This window comes from Bos mutus, chromosome 12 (genome assembly GCF_027580195.1).
Source record: "Bos mutus isolate GX-2022 chromosome 12, NWIPB_WYAK_1.1, whole genome shotgun sequence".
Classification (NCBI taxonomy): Eukaryota; Metazoa; Chordata; class Mammalia; order Artiodactyla; family Bovidae; genus Bos; species Bos mutus.
The window spans coordinates 78,274,148-78,294,141 of NC_091628.1; the positions used below are offsets into that span (position 1 = coordinate 78,274,148).

Here is a 19,994-nt window from a genome sequence, read left to right on the forward strand (position 1 = left end):
CAAGATCACAGTTAAACCTAAATTAAGATCCTAAGCTTCTAGGATGTGTCATTGATCTCCTCTCTAATACTCCAGGTAGTAAGAACTCAAGAAATCTTTCTTGCTCTCAAAGTTATGCAACAGAGAAGGCCTGAACAATTAACTCTGGTGTAAAGAACTCTACTTTCTTCAGCCCACCTTGAACAAATGAAGACAACGGAAGTATTAATTCAGTACATCTTCCAAAGGAAAGTGCTCTAAATCCAAGGTAGTGTTAATATTTTCACTAACAGTCCAGATTGTTTTGTATACTTACAACTCTTAAGACTTTGGTTCTGCCCCACCCTAATTCTGACATCAGCAAGCATCACAGGTAGCTGTTCCTTGGTATCACCAGAAATAGAGTAAAGAGGAAATTCACCAGGAGACCATTCCAGAACCCACCAAATCTAACTTTGGTTTTCAACATTGCAGTAGATTATTGAAGAGGAACATTGCTGACAGTCACCTCTAACAAAAAGAAATATAAAATGAGGTGTTCTATTTTAAGAAAACATCAGGCTGGCCCCCAAGAGACAAGCTGTTATCTGTCCTGCAGAGTGACAATGAAACATACCAAAAAATTATTTGGTATTTATCTGAAGTTCAAATTAAACTGCAGCATCTAGTTTGTGTGTGTGTGTGTGTGTTAATGCTAAATCTTGCCACCCTACATTCATGTTTTCTTGATAACAAGTATAAAATACACTTCCTGGTTGTAAAAGAAAATGGTTTGGTCCAATTCAAATTTGTTCTACATTTTTAAAAATTACAGTATAGTTATAACCCAACTGTGCTAAGGAATTATTTATAGAATTATGGGGGGGGGGTGTGAAATTAATGGAGGATTATTTTTTTATTAAAAACAACTACAGATAGCATCATACATGTCTCACCAGTGAACTTTCATTATTGCTCAAGTAAGTTGATATGAGCTCAGTTAAATACCCACTATGACACGTACCTCACTTAGACCCAGAGCAGTCACTACTATACTTAACAAGGCACTGGGCAGCACTGGGCATTTTTTCCCGGCAGAACATTGCACATGGTTATGAGATGGGCATACCACCTTGTTGTGTTTTGGGGCATCCAGAATCAAGGGCCTTGGAATGAAGAGATCCATCTATTTCATATATTACATAACAATGTCAAAGCGATTTTATTTCTTTAAAAAAGTGGTGCAAGGTGGATTGGGAAATGATACATTTTTGACATTATGGGAACTTCTAGAGTCCTGGACTTCTCAAAATAATTGGATGGCAATCTTCTTTATAATTTTCCTGGGAATTATTTTTGAGATCATACTCTTAAAGATTTGTATGTCCTTTCAGAAGAAGCCTGCACTTCCTTCAGAAAAGGATAAGTCAGATGTCCACAAGGTAAGAAAAAAATGCTTGATTTCCTTTTCCAAGATTTTTCAAAATAACTCAGAAGAATAACTTATAAAATTGTGTAACTTTGATATTTGGACTACTCTAACTGGGGTCGCAAAGAGTTGGACACGACTGAGCGACTGAACCGAATTGAACATTTTATTGTCTCCCTTGACAGAAAGAAGACAATGGAAGTTGCCTGACAAGCATGAAATTTGGTAAGTATCCTACAATTTTATCAGCTCAGTTCAAGTTCAGTTCAATACAATTTCATATTTTAATATAAAACTTGTTCAGTCTGAACTTCTCCCACTGATACTCTGACTTTTTTTTATTCCTATTTCTCCCTAGATCATTGGTCAGCTATTTCATCCTCAGAAGCAAGGTAAATGATACATTTTGAAATTAGATGAAATGGATTGGTTTTGTTCTATTCAAAATTACATCTGAATTACAGAAAAAAGTTTTCCCATTTGTATAGAATACAACAGCAGTCCAACATCATAATTCAGTCTAACTTTGATTTTTATTTTTTAAATTGATTTTTATTGGAGTATAGTTGCTTTATAAAGTTATGTTAGTTTCTACTGTACAGCAAAGTGAATGAGTTATATATATATACACACACACATCCCCTCTTTTTGGATTTCTTTCCCCTTTAGGTCACCACTGAGCACTGAGTAGCGTTCCCTGTGCTCTACACGAGGTTCTCTTTAGTTATCTATTTTATACATAGCAGTGTATATAGGTCAGTCCCAATCTCCCAGTTCATCCCACCCCATCTTTCCCCCTTGGTATCCATACATTTGTTCTCTACATCTGTGCCTCCATTTTGTGAGTAAGTTCATCTGTATCATTTTTCTAGATTCCACATATAAGTGATATATTCAGTATTTGTTTTTTTCTTTTTAACTCACTTCACTCTGTATGGCAGTCTCTAGGTCCATCTACATCTCTGCAAATGTCACAATTTCATTCCTTTTAATGATTAATATTCCATTGTATACATGTACCACATCTTCTTTATCCATTCCTGTGTTGATGGACATTTAGATTGCTTCCATTTTATGGCTATTGTACACAGTGCTGCAGTGAACACTGGGGTTCATGTATCTTTTTGAATTATGGTATTCTCTGGGTATATGCCCAGGAGTGGGATTGGTGGGTCATATGGTAGTTCTGTTTTTTAACTTTGATTTTTAAATGGTTGCTCTATTCCAAACTGTATTAATGGTTTTTTATATATTGTTGAAATTATCCTTCCAGGTAGGTAGTATCATTACTGTTTTTTTAAAATTTGTTTCAGAGTATGTACAAATACATGTTTGTATATAATGTATATATTAGGGCTTCCCTGGTGGCTCAGATGGTAATGCATCCACCTGTAATGCAGGAGACCCAGGTTTGATCCCTGGGTTGGGAATCTGGAGAAGGAAATGGCTACCCACTCCAGTATTCTTACCTGGAGAATTCCATGGACAGAGGAACCTGGTGGGTTACAGTCCAGGGTTGCAAAGAGTTAGACATGACTGAAGTGACCAAGCACGCACATAGTTGCTTTATAATGTTGTGTCAGTTTCGCTGTACAGCAGAGTGAATCAGTGTATCATACACATACATATGTCCCCTCTCCTTTGGATTTCCTTCCCATTTAGGTCGCTGCAGAGCATCATTCCTGTTTTTACAGATGAGGAAAATAAAGCTTAGAGGTTAAGTGGCTTGCTTCTTTCTCTACCCCAACCTCTCTCTCCAGTACAAAGAAGTAATAATGACAAGTTATGATAATTCAACTGAAAAAATATTCATTTAGCACCTACTGTGAACCCAGCAGACCCTGAGCTAGGTTCTTCAAGAGTGCCATGAAAGGAGTTTATACAATCAGAATTCATCCCACATCCTGAGGATACATGAGTGCTAGAGATTAAATACTGACATTGCTACTCTTGGTGCTATCAACATCTTAATTGTTTTCATCAAAATCCATTCAGTAATCATTAGATATCCCTATACAATGGACCTTGTATTTTACACTGGTATTCAAATAATAAGCCCTGGAGGAGGTAGTGACCACCCACTCCAGTATTCTTTCTGGGAAAACCCCATGGACAGAGGAGCCTGGCAGGCTATGATAGGTGCTAAATAAATATTTTTCAACTGAATTATCAGACCTGGTGATTATTACTTCTTCATTTGTATTGAAGAGAGAGGTCATGGTAGGTAAACAATCCACTTAACCTTTAAGCTTTATTTTCCTCATTTGTCTGTGGGGTCACAGAGAGTTGGTCATGACTGAGTGACTGAGCATGCATGCACAAATAATAAGATAGTATCTCTTCTCAAGAAGCTTATATTCTTGGGGAGGAGACATATTCATAAAGGATGATTTTGTTTGTTTTGTTTTTGTTTTAATTGGAGACTAATTACTTTACAATATTGTAGTGGTTTCTGCCATACACTGACATGAATCAGCCATGAGTATACATCTGTTCCCCATCCTGAACCCCTCTCCCATCCCCCTCCCCATCCCATCCCTCAGGGTCATCCCAGTGCACCAGCCCTGAGCACCCTGTCTCATGCATTGAACCTGGACTGGCGATCTGTTTCACATATGATAATATACATGTTTCAATACTATTCTCTCAAGTCATCCCACCCTCGCCTTCTCCCATAGAGTCCAAAAGACTGCTCTATACATCTGTGTCTTTTTTGCTGTCTCGCATATAGGGTCATCATTACCATCTTTCTAAATTCCATATATATACATTAGTATACTGTATTGGTGTTTTTCTTTCTGACTTACTTCACTCTGAATAGTAGGCTCCAGTTTCATCCACCTCATTAGAACTGATTCAAATGTATTCTTTTTCATGGCTGAGTAATATTCCATTGTGCATATGTACTATAGCTTTCTTATCCATTCATCTGCTGATGGACATCTAAGTTGCTTCCATGTCCTGGCTATTATAAACAGTGCTGTAATGAACTTTGGGGTACATGTGTCTCTTTCAGTTCTGATTTCCTTGGTGTGTAGGCCCAGCAGCGGGATTGCTGGGTCATATGGCAGTTCTATTTCTAGTTTTTAAAGGAATCTCCACACTGTTCTCCATAGTGGCCGTACTAGTTTGCATTCCCACCAACAGTATAAAAGGGTTCCCTTTTTTCCACACCCTCTCCAGCATTTATTGTTTGTAGACTTTTGGATAGCAGCCATTCTGACTGGTGTGAGATGGTACCTCATTGTGGTCTTGATTTACATTTCTCTGATAATGAATGATGTTGAGCATCTTTTCATGTGTTTGTTAGCCATCTGTATGTCTTCTTTGGAGAAATGTCTATTTAGTTCTTTGGCCCATTTTTTGACTGGGTAATTTACTTTTCTGGAATTGAGCTGCAGGAGCTGCTCGTATATTTTTGAGATTAATTCTTGTCAGTTTCTTTGTTTGCTATTATTTTCTCCCATTCTGAAGGCTGTCTTTTCACCTTGCTTATAGTTTCCTTCTTTGTGCCGAAGTTTTTAAGTTTAATTAGGTCCCATTTTTTTATTTTTGCTTTATTTCCATTACTCTGGGAGGTGGGTCATAGAGGATCCTGCTATTATTTATGTCAGAGGGTGTTTTGCCTATGTTTTCCTCTAGGAGTTTCTAAGTCTTACACTTAGACCTTTGATCCATCTTGAGTTTATTTTTGTATATGGTGTTAGAAAGTATTCTAGTTTCATTCTTTTACAAGTGATTGGCCAGTTTTCCCAGCACCACTTGTTAAAGAGATTGTCTTTTCTCCGTTGTACATTATTGCCTCCTTTGTCAAAGATAAGGTATCCATAGGTGTGTGGATTTATCTCTGGGCTTTCTATTTTGTTCCTTTGATCTATATTTCTGTCTTTGTGCTGGTACCGTACTGTCTTGATGACTGTAGCTTTGTAGTAGAGCCTGAAGTTTAGGCAGGTTGATTCTTCCATTCCCATTCTTCTTTCTCAAGATTGCTTTGGCTATTCGAGGTTTTTTGTATTTCCATACAAATTGTGAAATTAGTTGTTCTAGCTCTGTGAAAAATACCATTGGTAGCTTGATAGGGATTGCATTGAATCTATAGATTGCTTTGGAAAGTATACTCATTTTCACTATATTGATTCTTCCAATCTATGAACGTGGTATATTTCTCCATCTATTTGTGTCATCTTTGATTTCTTTCATTAATGTTTTTTAGTTTTCTATATATACATCTTTTGTTTCTTTAGGTAGATTTATTCCTAAGTATTTTATTCTTTTAGTTGCGATGGTGAATGGAATTGTTTCCTTAATTTCTCTTTCTGTTTTCTCATTGTTAGTGTATAGGAATGCAAGGGATTTCTGTGTGTTAATTTTATATCCTGCAACTTTACTATGTTCATTGATTAGCTCTAGTAATTTTCTGGTGGAGTCTTTAGGGTTTTCTATGTAGAGGATCATGTCATTTGCAAACAGTGAGAGTTTTACTTATTCTTTTCCAACCTGGATTCCTTTTATTTTTCTTCTCTGGTTGCTGTGGCTAAAACTTCCAAAACTATGTTGAATAATAGTGGTGAGAGTGGGCACCCTTGTCTTGTTCCTGACTTTAGAGGAAATGCTTTCAATTTTTTACCATTGAGGATAATGTTAGCTGTGGGTTTTATTATTATAAATATAATTTATAAATTATTATTTATAATAATTTTATTATTATATTTATTATTTTTTTATTATATAGCTTTTATTATGTTGAAGTGTGTTCCCTCTATGCCTGCTTTCTGGAGGGTTTTTTATCATAAATGGATGTTGAATTTTGTCAAAGACTTTCTTTGCATCTGTTGAGATAATCACATGGTTTTTATCTTTCAGTTTGTTAATGTGGTGTATTACATTGATTGATTTGTGGATATTGAAGAATCCTTGCATCCCTGGGATAAAGCCCACTTGGTCATGATGTATGATCTTTTAACAGGTTGTTGGATTCTGTTTGCTAGGATTTTGTTAAGGATTTTTGCATCTACAGTCATCAGTGATATTGGCCTGTAGTTTTCTTTTTTTGTGGCATCTTTGTCTGGTTTTGGTATTAGGGTGATGGTGGCTTCATAGAATGAGTTTGGCAGTTTACCTTCCTCTGCAATTTTCTGGAAGAGTTTGAGTAGGATAGATGTTAGCTCTTCTCTAAACTTCTGGTAGAATTCAGCTGTGAAGCCATCTGGTCCTGGGCTTTTGTTTGCTGGAAGATTTATGATTACAGTTTCAATTTCTGTGCTTGTGATGGGTCTGTTAAAATTTTTTATTTCTTCCTGGTTCAGTTTTGGAAAGTTATACTTTTCTAAGAATTTGTCCATTTCTTCTAAGTTTTCCATTTTATTGGCATATAGTTGCTGATAGTAGTCTCTTATGATCCTTTATATTTCTGTGTTGTCTGTTGTGATTTCTCCATTTTCATTTCTAATTTTGATTTGATTCTTCTCCCTTTGATTCTTGATGAGTCTGGCTAATGGTTTGTCTATTTTATTTATCTTCTTAAAGAAGATAAATAGCTTTTTTTAAACAAAGCTTTTAGCTTTGTTGATTTTTGCTATGGTCTCTTTTCTTTTGCATTTATTTCTGCCCTAATTTTTATGATTTCTTTCCTTCTATTAACCCTGGGGTTCTTCATTTCTTCCTTTTCTGGTTGCTGTAGGTGTAGAGTTAGGTTATTTATTTGACTTTTTTCTTGTTTCTTGAGGTAAGCTTGTATTGCTATGAACCTTCCCCTTAGCACTGCTTTTACTGAGTCCCATAGGTTTTGGGTTGTTGTGTTTTCATTTTCATTCGTTTCTATACATAAAAGGATGATTTCTTGCAGTATAGTAACACAATAATCGGAAATCTAGGAGAACATTTTAGGAGACACCTACACCAGCTTAGGGGGTGTTGAGAATGGCTTTATGGAGAAGCTTATACTGGAGCTGAACTTTAAAAGGTAAGTGGAAATTAGTCAGAAAAAGACACTGGTTGGGAGAATAAAGAAGGCCTTATAGGCCATGAACAGAGGCAAGGAAATAAGAAACTGCAGGGTATGTACAACAACTTATGATTATTTCAGGGTTGCTGGAATGGTGAGGATGGGCCAGGAGTCGAAAAAACAGGCAGGAGTCAGATCATAAAGGACTTTCTCTCATTGTTGTTCAGGCGCTCAGTCATGACCAACTCTGCAACCCCATAGACTATAGCACACCGGGGTTCCCTGTCCTTCACCATCTCCTGGAGTTTGCTCAAACTCATGTCCATTGAGTCAGTGATGCCATCCAACCATCTCATCCTCTGTCTTCCACTTTTCCTTCTGCCCTCAATCTGTACCAGCATCAGGGTCTTTTCCAATGACTCAGCCCTTCGATCAGGTGGCCAAAGTATTGAAGCTTCAGCATCAGTTCTTCCAATGAATATTCAGGGTTGATTTCCTTTAGGATTGACTGGTTTCATCACCTTGCTGTCAAGGGACTCTCAGGAGTCTTCTCCAACACCACAGTTTGTAAGCCTCAATTCTTTGGTGCTCAGCCTTCTTTATAGTCCAACTCTTACATCTGTATATGACTACTGGAAAGACCATAGCTTTGACTATACAAACTCTGTATGCCATGTGAAAAGCTTGGAGTTTATTCTGTAGGTAGTGAGGAACCACTGAAGGTGGTTGAGCGTAGGAGTAACAGTTTTGTGTTTCAGCTGAATCACTAGTAGCTGTGTGGAGTACAAACCTGAAGATTACTTGACTTCAGTCTAATTTCTTTTGGTTGTCAGGTGTAAAGGGGCTTTATTCATGTAATGTGGTTGTTCTATTTGTATTTATTTATAAATATTTATTTGTTTTTGGGTGTGTTGGGTCTTAGTCCTCACTGTGGTGCACAGGTTTCTCTAGTTGTGGTACGTGGGCTTACTTGCCCCACAGCATGTGGGATCTTAGTTCCCCAGCCAGGGATTGAACCCATGTCCTCTGCACTGGAAGGTGGATTCTTAACCACTGGCCCACCAGGGGAGCCCCTCCCTCTGCCTTTCTTGGTGTTGGTTTTACCTTGAGGTAAATAGAAAGATTGCCACCAAGAGTTTCCAAATCAGACCAGCAGTTTCCAGAGGATTTAAGAGGCCAATTCTTTCTGTGTCTTTCTTAGGAACAAGGCAACTTTTCCCCAAAGTTGTTAAATGTCTTTGTCTTATACTGGGATTAGTTCATACCCACTCCTTATTCAATTACTTGGAAATGAGATTACTATATCAGATTTAGCATAAACCCTTGAGGTAGAATGGATGTTGAAGAGTACGCATCCATGATTATTACTCCAAGCTATAATTTTGCTTTAGTTGTAAGGACAGATGGTGGTACCAAAGGTGACCTGATACTAAAGATGATGGGTAGGTGTATCAGTCAGGGTTCAGCAGAGAAATGCAAAAAAGAGAGAGAGAGATAAAACGAGTTTTATAGGAATTGGCTTGCATGGTTATAGAGGCTGAGAAGTCCCCTGATCTACCAAATAAAAACTGGAGACCTAAAAAAGCAAACGGTATAATTCAGCCCAAGGCAGAAGTCCTGGGGTGGCAGGGAGTTGTGCAGTGCTGGATGGTCTCAGAGCCCAAAGACCCAAGAATCAGGAGCTCTGATGTCTGAGGGCGAAGAAGATGGACATCCCAGATCAGTAAGAGTTGGGGAGTTTGCTCTTCCATCTATTTGTTCTATTTGAGCCCTCAGTGGATTGGATGATGCCAGCCAATATGCCCAGGGCATATCTTCTGTATCTTCAGGCTGCTGATTCAAATGTGAATCTCTTCCTGAAGCATCCTCACAGGTGCTCAGAAATAGTGTTTTACCAGCTCTCTGGGCATTCCTCAGCCCAGGCAAGTTGACACACAAAATTGACTACCACACTAGGTAACAAAAATGTGTATACAGCCTGTATATTAGACATTAATAGCTTCTCCTGACAGTAGAGAGAACTTGAAAAGTATTTAATGTATTTTAAACATTCACCTAATAATTTTGTGTTCTCTGTGAAAAAAGGTAAGCAATAGTTCAGTCTAAAATACTCCAAATTCTATTAATAATTAGAAGAATCCAAATCAATGAGATTTTCCTGTATAAGTAAACATGTAGAAAAACTATTTGTGTGATGGGGGTATATACTGATAATTTTATTTATTAGCTTCATGGCTCTGGACTTCCCTGGTGGCTCAGACGGTAAAGCGTCTGTTTACAATGCGGGAGACCCAGGTTCGATCCCTTGGTTGAGAAGATCCCCTGGAGAAGGAAATGGCAATCCACTCTAGGACTATTGCCTGGAAAATCCCATGGACAGAGTAGCCTGGTAGGCTACAGTCCATGGAGTCGCAAAGAGTCAGACACGACTGAGCGACTTCACTTTCACGGCTTTATTCATGATGATGAGTTATTTAAAACTAGGGTCATTCTTCCAGTAAAGGACAAGATAATCTGTGTTCCCTGGAAAGACAGCCACCAGAATTTCTGACTTAGCTTATATGAGTTTCAGTTTATGATTTTAGGGTACCTTACCATGACACAAACTTACCATGAAACAGACACGACTTAGCGACTGAACAATAACAACTGTGAAACAAAACTTAAGGGGCATCAGAATCACCTGGAGAGCTTGTTAAAATTCAGATTTCCAGGCCCCACACCTAGGGCATCTGATTCAGAAAGTCTAGGGTGGGATCTGAGATTTTGCATTTCTGGTCATTTTGCATTTTGCATTTATGATCATTTTGCATTTTTGATCAAAGTGATGCTGATGTTGTTGGTCTGAGCACTGCTCAGTTCAGTTCAGTTCAGTCACTCAGTCGTGTCCGACTCTTTGCGACCCCATGAATCGCAGCATGCCAGGCCTCCCTGTCCATCCCAACTCCCAGAGTTCACTGAGACTCACGTCCATCGAGTCAGTGATGCCATCAGCCATCTCATCCTCTGTCGTCCCCTTCTCCTCCTGCCCCCAATCCCTCCCAGCATCAGAGTCTTTTCCAATGAGTCAACTCTTTGCATAAGGTGGCCAAAGTACTGGAGTTTCAGCTTTAGCATCATTGCTTCCAAAGAAATCCCAGGGCTGATCTCCTTCAGAATGGACTGGTTGGATCTCCTTGCAGTCCAAGGGACTCGAAAGAGTCTTCTCCAACACCACAGTTCAAAAGCATCAATTCTTCGGTGCTCAGCCTTCTTCACAGTCCAACTCTCACATCCATACATGACCACAGGAAAAACCATAGCCTTGACTAGACGAACCTTTGTTGGTAAAGTAATGTCTCTGCTTTTGAATATGCTATCTAGGTTGGTCATAACTTTCCTTCCAAGGAGTAAGCGTCTTTTAATTTCAGGGCTGCAGTCACCATCTGCAGTGATTTTGGAGCCCCCAAAAATAAAGTCTGACACTGTTTCCACTGTTTCCCCATCTATTTGCCATGAAGTGATGGGACCGGATGCCATGATCTTTGTTTTCTGAATGTTGAGCTTTAAGCCAACTTTTTCACTCTCCTCTTTCTAGCATTGCTAGACCAAGCCTAATCATTTGAGGTAGAAAGGATGCTGGAAGGTCCACTTCCATGACCATTTGCTGCTGCTCTTTAGTCACTAAGTCACGTCCAACTCTTTGCAATGCTATGGACTGTAGCCCACCAGGCTCCTCTGTTCATGGAATTCTCCAGGCAAGAATCCTGGAGTGGATTGCCATTTCCTTCTCCAGGGGCTCTTCCTGACCCATGGAGCCAACCCGAGTCTCTTGCATTTGCAGGCAGATTCTTTACCTCTGAGCCACCTGGGAAGCCCTCTGTGATCAGTTGTTGTTATTCAGTCACCAATTCGCGTCCAACTCTTTGTGACCCCATGGACTGCAGCACACCAGGCCTCCCTGTCCCTTACCATCTCCCAGAGTTTGCTCAAGTTCATGTCCATTGAATTGGTGATGCCATTGAACCATCTTCATGTTCTCTCGCCCTCTTCCGTGATAATTATTTTAACCAAAATTATATTGAGAAGCATTACCCTAAAATGTAGGCTTCTCTCTTGATCAAAAACAAACAGCTGTTAAACAATTAGGACTTATATAAAGCTATAGTTTATGACATTGGCCACTGTTCTGTTGTACCTCTTAAATTTCCATAAGGATGTTTTCATTCTTGTCAAAACTGTCATACAGAGAACAGAAACTGATATTCCTTGTAAAAGGATATAATCTTAATCTGCAACTTTGTCAAAATAGACAGTCAAAAGTAGACTTTTGGACAGATTTTTGTGGGAAAAAATCCCTCGTTCTCCTAGATATGAAAATAACTTAACTTCACTTTGTCAGTGGATTGATTTATTGAATGAATGTAACTAGGTAATGAATTATTTTGTAATGTGGATAATGACTTCCCAGCTTATCTCTACATTTAACTATGTTTTCATATACTATATTGGATTTCCTTAAATTTCAAAGAGAGTTCTTATATGAAATAGGTCCTCAGTGACAATTGACTCACTGTTTTCTTATATTTCAGAGTTGATAACTATTCAGAGAGAACAATTGCTTCATCAATTACATCTGAAGGAAATGAAGAGTACTTTGAAGACAGCGTTCCACCACCAGATGAACCACCACGGGCAAGTACCAGTGAAAGTAGATTTCGAGTAAGTCACTTTAGTGAAAGTCATATGACATCTTCAAATGGGACTAGCTCATCATCTTTGTCACTATTTCATTCGGAAGTACAGGAAATTTTGCTAAGGTGTAGCGGGTGCCCTAAAAATGAACATGAAACAATACAGTTTTCATCAAAGAAATTATTTTCCATAATGAAAAGTAACAAAAGTAAAAATAGGACATTTTCTTCTGACTTTAACTTTTCAAGAACTTCGAGAATCATTATAGAAAGTGAAGATCTAGATGTGGCACCATGCCCTCCTGCCCATCTGTTTCTTTCTAGAGACCAAGTCAGACTTCTGGAAGAAAATGTGAGAAATCAAAGCCCTCCAAAATCCAAAGCCACATTAGAGAATAAAACTACCTCTCTGTACTCAATCTCTCTAGAGCCCTTGATTCAGATTCAACATTCTGCTACAATGGACCCTTCTCCCCAAGCACAAGCTTCTTTTTCCAGACAAAAGGCTACTCAGAGTCAAGGATTTTCCAAAGCCCAATTTACTGGTAAAGCCCACCAATTTTTTAACAATCAGGCATCAGTCAACAGGCAGCCTGAGAGTGAGGCCAGATACTTTGCTCTGCCTCAAGATTTGGTGAGGGAACCACTTACTAGCAGCACCCAAGACTCCTTCCAGACCGCAGACATGGATAGGTGCCAACATCTGGTCCAAGTTCCACAGTCTATTGAGACTCAAGATTCAGTCAAGGGCCTAGGGTCTGATACAAAACACTCATATGAGACCCAGGATTCTGTCTGGTCTGAAGAGTCAAACAAGAGTAAATACTCTATCCCAGGGCAAAACACTATTTTAAAGGATGCCAGAGATCTGGTTATACCTCCGAGCCCAAATTCAGTTGATAAAGTGATGCCACAACTAGAGCATGTTAAGAGTGAGGGCCAGAAACAAATTGCTTCCTCAACATTAAACCAGTCTCCTGCATATGACTCGCTGCCTCTCATGACCAGGCAGAAAAACAGAAGAAAAACATCACGCAGTAAAAGTGAACTTAGCCTCAAAGATCCACCTCAGAAGTCAAAGAAAACACCAGCTTCACAGGTATTTCAGACCACAGCATGTCATACTTCAGAGTGCAGCCAGTTAAGATATGAACATAAAACTAAGAAGAAAGAGTTACATCAAAGAAAAGGTTTATCAGGTATAGCGTTGCATTTTACATATGCTTTCAAGCTTGTCCCTCCTTATATTAGGAAGTATTACAGAAAAAGACAAGCAAAATTCACTCCAGGTTTAACAGAATGTAGAGATTTTCTGCCTAAACCAGATCAGTCACTATGTGCAGAGAAAGTTAATTACATAGGGTCTGTTGAGGAAGAAGGAACCATGGGGAGTACTGAAAATGAAGAGCAGCATGGCAGAAACAATAAAGAACTAGAAAACATTTCACAAGAAATTCCATCTCAGCTAGAACAGTCTTTCATGGTCAATACTTATCAACAGAAAGCACCTTGTCCTTCATTAACAGAAACAAACTGGATGAATAGAGAGTCTCTTGAAGATCCAAAGGAAATGGATATTGCAGAGTCTTGTGCCCCAGATAGCGAAACAACATCTGACCTGCCTGTGGCAAGGCAAGAGACACCTTTAGAAGAAGCCATATCAGAACCTTTGCAGAAATGTGTTTCCTCTCCCCAGATGGAGTCAGACAGAAACATGAAAACATGGGAGGACCTACAAGGTACAGAGAATTCAAATCCTGCCCTTTCAAGCAGAGAGGAGTTACCAACGAGTATATCAGAAATGCAAAGGTGCTTCTCACGGGGGAATACAGACAGAAAAGACCTTGAAATTGTTCTGGAGTCTTCTGATGTCAACTTGTTCGTTCCCCTAGGAACCGAAAAGCATAAAAGCAGTGGACAACCAACAGGTGTAGAAATTCAGGAGAGGCCAGAAGATGTAACTGAGAAGGAAAAAAATGCATTAAGAGCTCACGTGATGGAAGAAGATGACATAAGTGCAAGTGAGGAACTCGAAAGCAACACTAGAAGCAACATTAACAATATGCAAGGTGAAAGAATATCTGCTGCATTTCACGAAGCCACTCACACTGCCCTTTCTTTACCACCTCGTATGAAAATGCAGAGTGGATTAAAAACCAAGATGGATACATCAGAAATAGGACTCAGTTTTTCAGCAGTAAAGCCAGACAAAATACCAGATGACAGGAAAATGTATTTTTCCTTTGAGAAGAACTGTCTAGTTAAAAAACCACAAGAAGACAACAGAGAGGAAGAACAGGCTCCACAAGAAGCAGCTTTGCAGCAAACGCCAGGCTTCAGGCTCAGCCCACGACTACAGCAGAAGCCCACGTATGTCAAACTGGAACCAGGACAGAGTAGTTCAAAAGGTCAAACCACTCAAAATAAAGACCTCGATGTTTACCCACAAACTCTCTCTACAGAGACGACTATGGAGACTAACCCACGCCCCATGATGGATCCATTTCAAGTTGAGGTGAAGCAAAGCACAGACAGAGCTACAGGCAGGGAAACTGCAGACCCAGTGCATCCTCTCACCATGTTCGAGAGCTTGCCAGTTTTAACTGAATCAACAGAATGTGGTGTCCCTTTGGGTGGAAGCCCTGAGAAGTTCCTGGATGCTCAGATTGCAGAAGAAAAGCAGGACTTAGAAGGAGTTTTACCTGAAGTTGCCCTGGGGTCTTTCCATAGGCATACGCCTCCATTATCAAATTTGAAAAGGAAGAAAATCAGAAAAAAAATACCAGGAACCACAAATGTACTTGGTTTCAAATGTGTAATTATGAAAGTAAAAAAGCCACCAAAATGTCACAGAAGATTAAGAAGCAATTTCAAAATCATGATTAAACACATACTTCAAGATAAAACGATGGCAGATATGCTTCTGAATGTTACTGACCCTTGTCTGTCTATTTTGCCCCATGTTAGAATGCACAGCAGATTAAATGTAAGGAATCACAGTCATACCGAGCTAAAACGAGAGACATCAGAAGCTGAAAGAGAAGAAGACTATTTAGATATCATTAATAAAGGAAGTGACTCTGGAAACACACTAGAAGCAGCTCGGTTGCAGGAGGAAGTGAGTGGGAATCAGGAAGCTTCACCAGAAGCAGTCCTTGAGGATCGCTGGAACCTCAGATCGGATGAAGATCCAGAGAAAGAGCTCAAATCCATGAAAGAAATGCAACAACCAATCACATTTGCAAAAATCATGGCAGAGTCTATTCACATGGCCACAACAGGTCCAGTTCATGTTGAAAATATGGAGAAAAGCCTGATAGCACCCACAGATTTAAGACGCACTGAAGATGATTCTGAGATATCTCCTCCCACATCAGAAAAATCACTGATTGGAGACCCTTTAAACCAAACAAGAGAAAGTGATGTACCAGATGATGGAAGTGATACCAGGGAAACAGGTTACTGTTTTGCAGCAATGAAGGCAGAACGACCCGAAGATTTACCAGCAGTGTTCCCAAAGACTTTTAATTACCACATGCCTGTCTTATCTCATTCTAAAGTGAAGAAAACTAGAGTAAGATTTTCACACATAGAATGTAGAGTGAACTCCAAGTCTGTACCTATGAAGGCATTGAAGCCGTCCATTTCACAAACGTGTGATATCACATGTCATCAAAGAAAGAAACTGGAATCTGACTTTAAGGCCAAGTTTGAAAAGATCGGCCAAGCTAATGGACTGGAATATGAATTTCTAAACACCCTTTACTGTCCTGTGCATAGCAGGTTACAAGGGGAGACAAAGAGCTTCTGCCGTGTTCAAGCAAAGCTCCGGGGTCTAGCCGTTGAAGAAAGACCACTGTATGTTGATTTTTTTGATGAGAGTAATGCACTCTGTGACGGAGAAGAAAAAGGACAAGATGTAGAGGAAAAGGAGCAAAAGACTTTGCTAATAACGGCTCCACAGCATACCCAGTACCTCTGGATCAATGGATGTCGAGGAAAGGAGACTCACCTTGCCAAACCAGATGCAGGCCTACACTGTTTAACACAGGAGCAAGATAAACAGCACCAAACATGCTTTAAACAAGCTGCTTTGCAGACTGATGTCCAGATGGGTCCTCAAGAAGCTAAGGAACTCCTGAAGACCAACAAACCAGAAGATGATCTAATAGCCCCTGCGGGTCTGGAGGTTCTACCTCCCGAAGCAGGGAACTCATCACCTGTGAAACTTTTGAACATTCCAACAGAGAGTGGTGTAGCCTCTGGTGGAAACCTCACAAGGGAACGAGGTTCTTATTCTGTGGATAAAAATTCAGCATTACCAGAAAGTTTGCAAGTGACCTTCCTGCAGTCTTCTGATTCCATTGACACCTCCATTTCTAAATCTCAAAGACAGAAAAACACACTAAAACTGTCAAGAAAGCAAACAGTGAGTCGTAGATACAGAGCTATGAGAGAACAAAACCTATCCACTCTGCGTATGCTCCCTGGCAGGCAGAGAAAGGCATTGCAATGCAATTTTCAAATGAAGAATTTACAGCAAAATAAAAACAAAGGAGATGTGTGTTCACCTGTCATTCTCTCCAGGGTGCCTGTTTTGCTAAACACCAAAATGAACATCGGATTAAATATGGAGACAGATACACAAAGGATAACAAGACTCGATCATACGCAAATGCAAGAGAAATCACCCAATGAAAGAAAAGTATGTCGCCCAGCTTCTATCGATATGAGTAGTTTACCTAACAGTGTGAAAGACAGGAAGGAGGAGGGTGCAGGGGAACAAGATTTACCAATTCCAGAGAGTGGCCAAAGCTTTATACTCAGTATATATCAGGAGGAGGATCATGACCTTATCAAATCAGATGAGGGGCAGAAACAAATAGGAAGTATAAATATCCAGGTACAACCACAAACACATTTTGCAGAGAGTATTTTGAGCTCTGCTTCATGCCCAACATTGGATCCATTTCCACTGAGAAAGCTAGAGAGCGATGCTAGGTTTTTTCCTCCAACATCAGGAGAAGCAAAGTTTGATGAAAAAATATTTTCTGCAAGAGAAGGTGGTGTTCCATCTGAGGCAAACCATCAAAAGGAACAAGCTGGTGGTACTGAAAAGGAAGAGAAAGTGACTTTAGATTTCTGCATGGCTGCTTTATCTCTATCCAAAGGCAAGAGAAACTTCAAACAATATTCAGACATGAAAATCCTGATGAACCCCAAAGATGGAATTTTAAAAGCAAAGAAACCACCCATTTCACACATGCTCAATATCAAGGGTGGTGCTAGACGAAATCGTAGGAAAGAATTGGGATATAACTTGACCACCAAAATGGGACAGGTGGGTCAGAGCACAAAAATGGCAGATGGCAGGGACTCCCTCCTGAACATCATCCCTGCCATTAATAGGTATAGTGACCGAGAAGGGCAAAAAGACATGTTAGAAGAAAAAAGACTCAGTTCTGAGCAAGTAAAGCAAAATATACCCCCACACGAAGGGAATGTGACTCCAGATGACCCCGAAGAAGGTGATCTTCAAAATGAAGAAAGTGAACAGGAGATGTTACTAAAAGTAATTTCACAGCACAGCCAACATTTCATACTCTGTTCAGACCAGACGAAGGAGCTTGAGCTTCACAAACCAGGAAACAAAGGATGTGGGGAAACTCTGTTTTCTACCAAACGGGACATCCCCCAGCACATACAGCCTGAAGATCCAGTGCAGACAACACAGCCAAAGAGAAGCCAGCAGACACAAAACGGCACAGTGTGGTCAGCGAGTTCAAACCTTCCTCTTCTAAAGTCGAACGAATCACTAACCGGTCAAGTTGTAATTGATACAATGAAATGTGACATCCAAAGTGATGAGAGCTGCACAGGAGAACTGGATGATCATGGTAAAGAGGAAAAGTCCGAGTTTAAAAAATATCTACAAGCACCTGTCCCTGAGTCTTCAGCTACTGCCACACCTGATCCCCCTGAACCTAAACAGGGGAGAAAGACATTTACATGTAGAGCCTTAAGAAGTAAAATGAGTCCCAAGTGTGTTATTATGAAGGCAAGAAAGGCACCAATGTCACAGATATTTAACATCCCTGGGAATGGCTGTCTGAAAACCCTCCCTTCGAAAACCCTGCGATCACAGATCATTGAGTTTTTGATTGAGATAAAATCCTCTGGGGTGCTAGAAGATGTTACTGCAGAGAGAAAGGAAGGGGGAACCCAAGAATTGCTGGCAACAATGCAGGAGTTCTGGGATGCAGCCACACTTGCTTTACCTGTGTCGAAAAGAGAGAGAAACCACTCAGAACTTACAGACAAGATAAATAAAATGAGTCCCAAATGTATCACTTTGAAGGCAAAGAAGACACCGATTTCCAAGACATTAAATGTCACAAAACGTGGTGCGCCAAGCCGTGGTAGGCAATTTGAAGGCAAGTTCAAAACTGTGAGGAAACAAGGTCAGTCACTGGCAGCCACCACGCCAAAGGCCACTTCCTCTCCCAAGTTGGTTTCACTGGACATGAAGGTGCATAACAGAACCAAAGTAGAGACGGACATGCCGGGGAAGATGAGGTTCCATCCTGAGATACAACAGCAAGGACACTGGTCAGATGGAAGGGGAGCCTGGTGTCCCTATTCTAGGGCCAAGAGGGAAAACGTCAGGAAGGAACTCAAAGGCCACAGTGGAGAAGCAGCGCCTCGGAATTTCCAGCACCTCACTTCCCGTGCTCATCATATGAAGGAGGCTCGCTTTGTGAAATCAGATCTCAAACAGAAGTATTCAGCAAGGGGGAAAATCCCAGAATCACGAACCATAGAGGAGGAGCTGCAACAACAAACATTTTTCACACAAACTGTCTTGCGTTCTGTGTCTTCCTCTATTCTGAATTCACTTCCATCTGAGAAGGCACCAAAAAGGACAAAAACACAGAGGTCAAGGATTTTATCTCCAGCGACAGAGAAATCACTCGGCGAATCTTTAGCTGTTAAAGCATCAAGTGACGTCCTGTCTGAAACAGACCCAACAAAGGAACTTGCTGGTTCTAGTCCAGAGGGAAAGAAAGAATTACAAACGGATTTACAAGGGAGAGCCCTACAGTCTTTCGGTATCTCCAGGCCGGATTCATCTGAAATTAAAGGGTTGAGAAATGTAGCATTGATCCCTACGTCTCGAACTGGGGAAGCCCAGATGGCATCAGTTTGGAAGACAACTGGTACCACTAGTCCCAGTGCCCCCAGCCATGGAAAGGAACTGGTCTACACCTTTGATAACATGGCCAAAGAGTTATCTCAGAGTATGTCAAATATATTTATGAATACTTCTTTTTCACCTACACCTGTTTCACCTGCCACCAAAACACATAAAAAACGGAAAGCCAAGAAAGACCCAGTCGAAGTCAGTATAAAACCAGAAGACAGGAAAAGACTGTGTAAAAGGTGCAGCTCCTTAGGCACCACATCTCAGTCAAGACAGCAAAATGAAAGAGAGGGCAAGGAAGTTGCATTCAATACAGAAAGTAGAAAAGATGAAAATATGCTTATTACAGAGCAAGACATGCAGCAACAAAAACTAGTTTCAGAAAATATATTGGAGTCTACCTGTTCTCTGATAATTCCATTTCAAACTGAAAAGGTGAAGAACATCCCACCATATACAAACATACTGCATAGAAAAAGTGAAAAGATTTCATGTGTAAAAAGAGGGAAAGCGATATTCAACGGTCTTTTAATTGATGAGGAGGTGTTTAGGACTCCCACAAGGAGGCTGGATGCTTCCAGTCCAGCTCCCCTACAACCTGAAGAAGAGAAAGACATAAAAACTCAAAAAGTAACAGAATACACAGCTGATCAAAATATCCCACTTCCCAAGTCAGGGATCTCAGTGCTTGGAGATTCATGTAATGAAAGCTCTAGAAGGAAAGTGAGTGGTTCTATTGTCAAGAAACATAAAGAGTTGCAAAGAGATTTACTAACAATATCCACAACA

General features: G+C 40.1%; 1 protein-coding gene across 1 annotated transcript; it reads left to right on the forward strand.

Annotated features, from left to right (window-relative positions):
* Window positions 1-1,139: 1,139 nt before the first annotated feature.
* LOC102274265 (leucine-rich repeat transmembrane protein CCDC168) lies at window positions 1,140-18,997 on the forward strand. The gene is made up of 5 exons (XM_070380825.1): window positions 1,140-1,400; window positions 1,573-1,612; window positions 1,746-1,779; window positions 11,903-16,776; window positions 18,915-18,997. The coding sequence occupies exons 1-5, from the start codon at window positions 1,167-1,169 to the stop codon at window positions 18,995-18,997; spliced, it is 5,265 nt and encodes a 1,754-aa protein (XP_070236926.1). The 5' UTR covers window positions 1,140-1,166.
* The last annotated feature ends 997 nt before the right edge of the window (window positions 18,998-19,994 follow it).

Excerpts from the sequence above, each read along its gene's own strand:
- LOC102274265 (XM_070380825.1), top strand. The coding sequence starts at position 1,167 with ATGTCAAAGCGATTTTATTTCTTTAAAAAAGTGGTGCAAGGTGGATTG. Across the intron at positions 1,613-1,745 it reads CCTGACAAGCATGAAATTTG|ATCATTGGTCAGCTATTTCA; the intron begins GTAAGTATCCTA and ends ATTTCTCCCTAG. Across the intron at positions 16,777-18,914 it reads GAAAGACAGGAAGGAGGAGG|GCACCAAAAAGGACAAAAAC; the intron begins GTGCAGGGGAAC and ends CCATCTGAGAAG.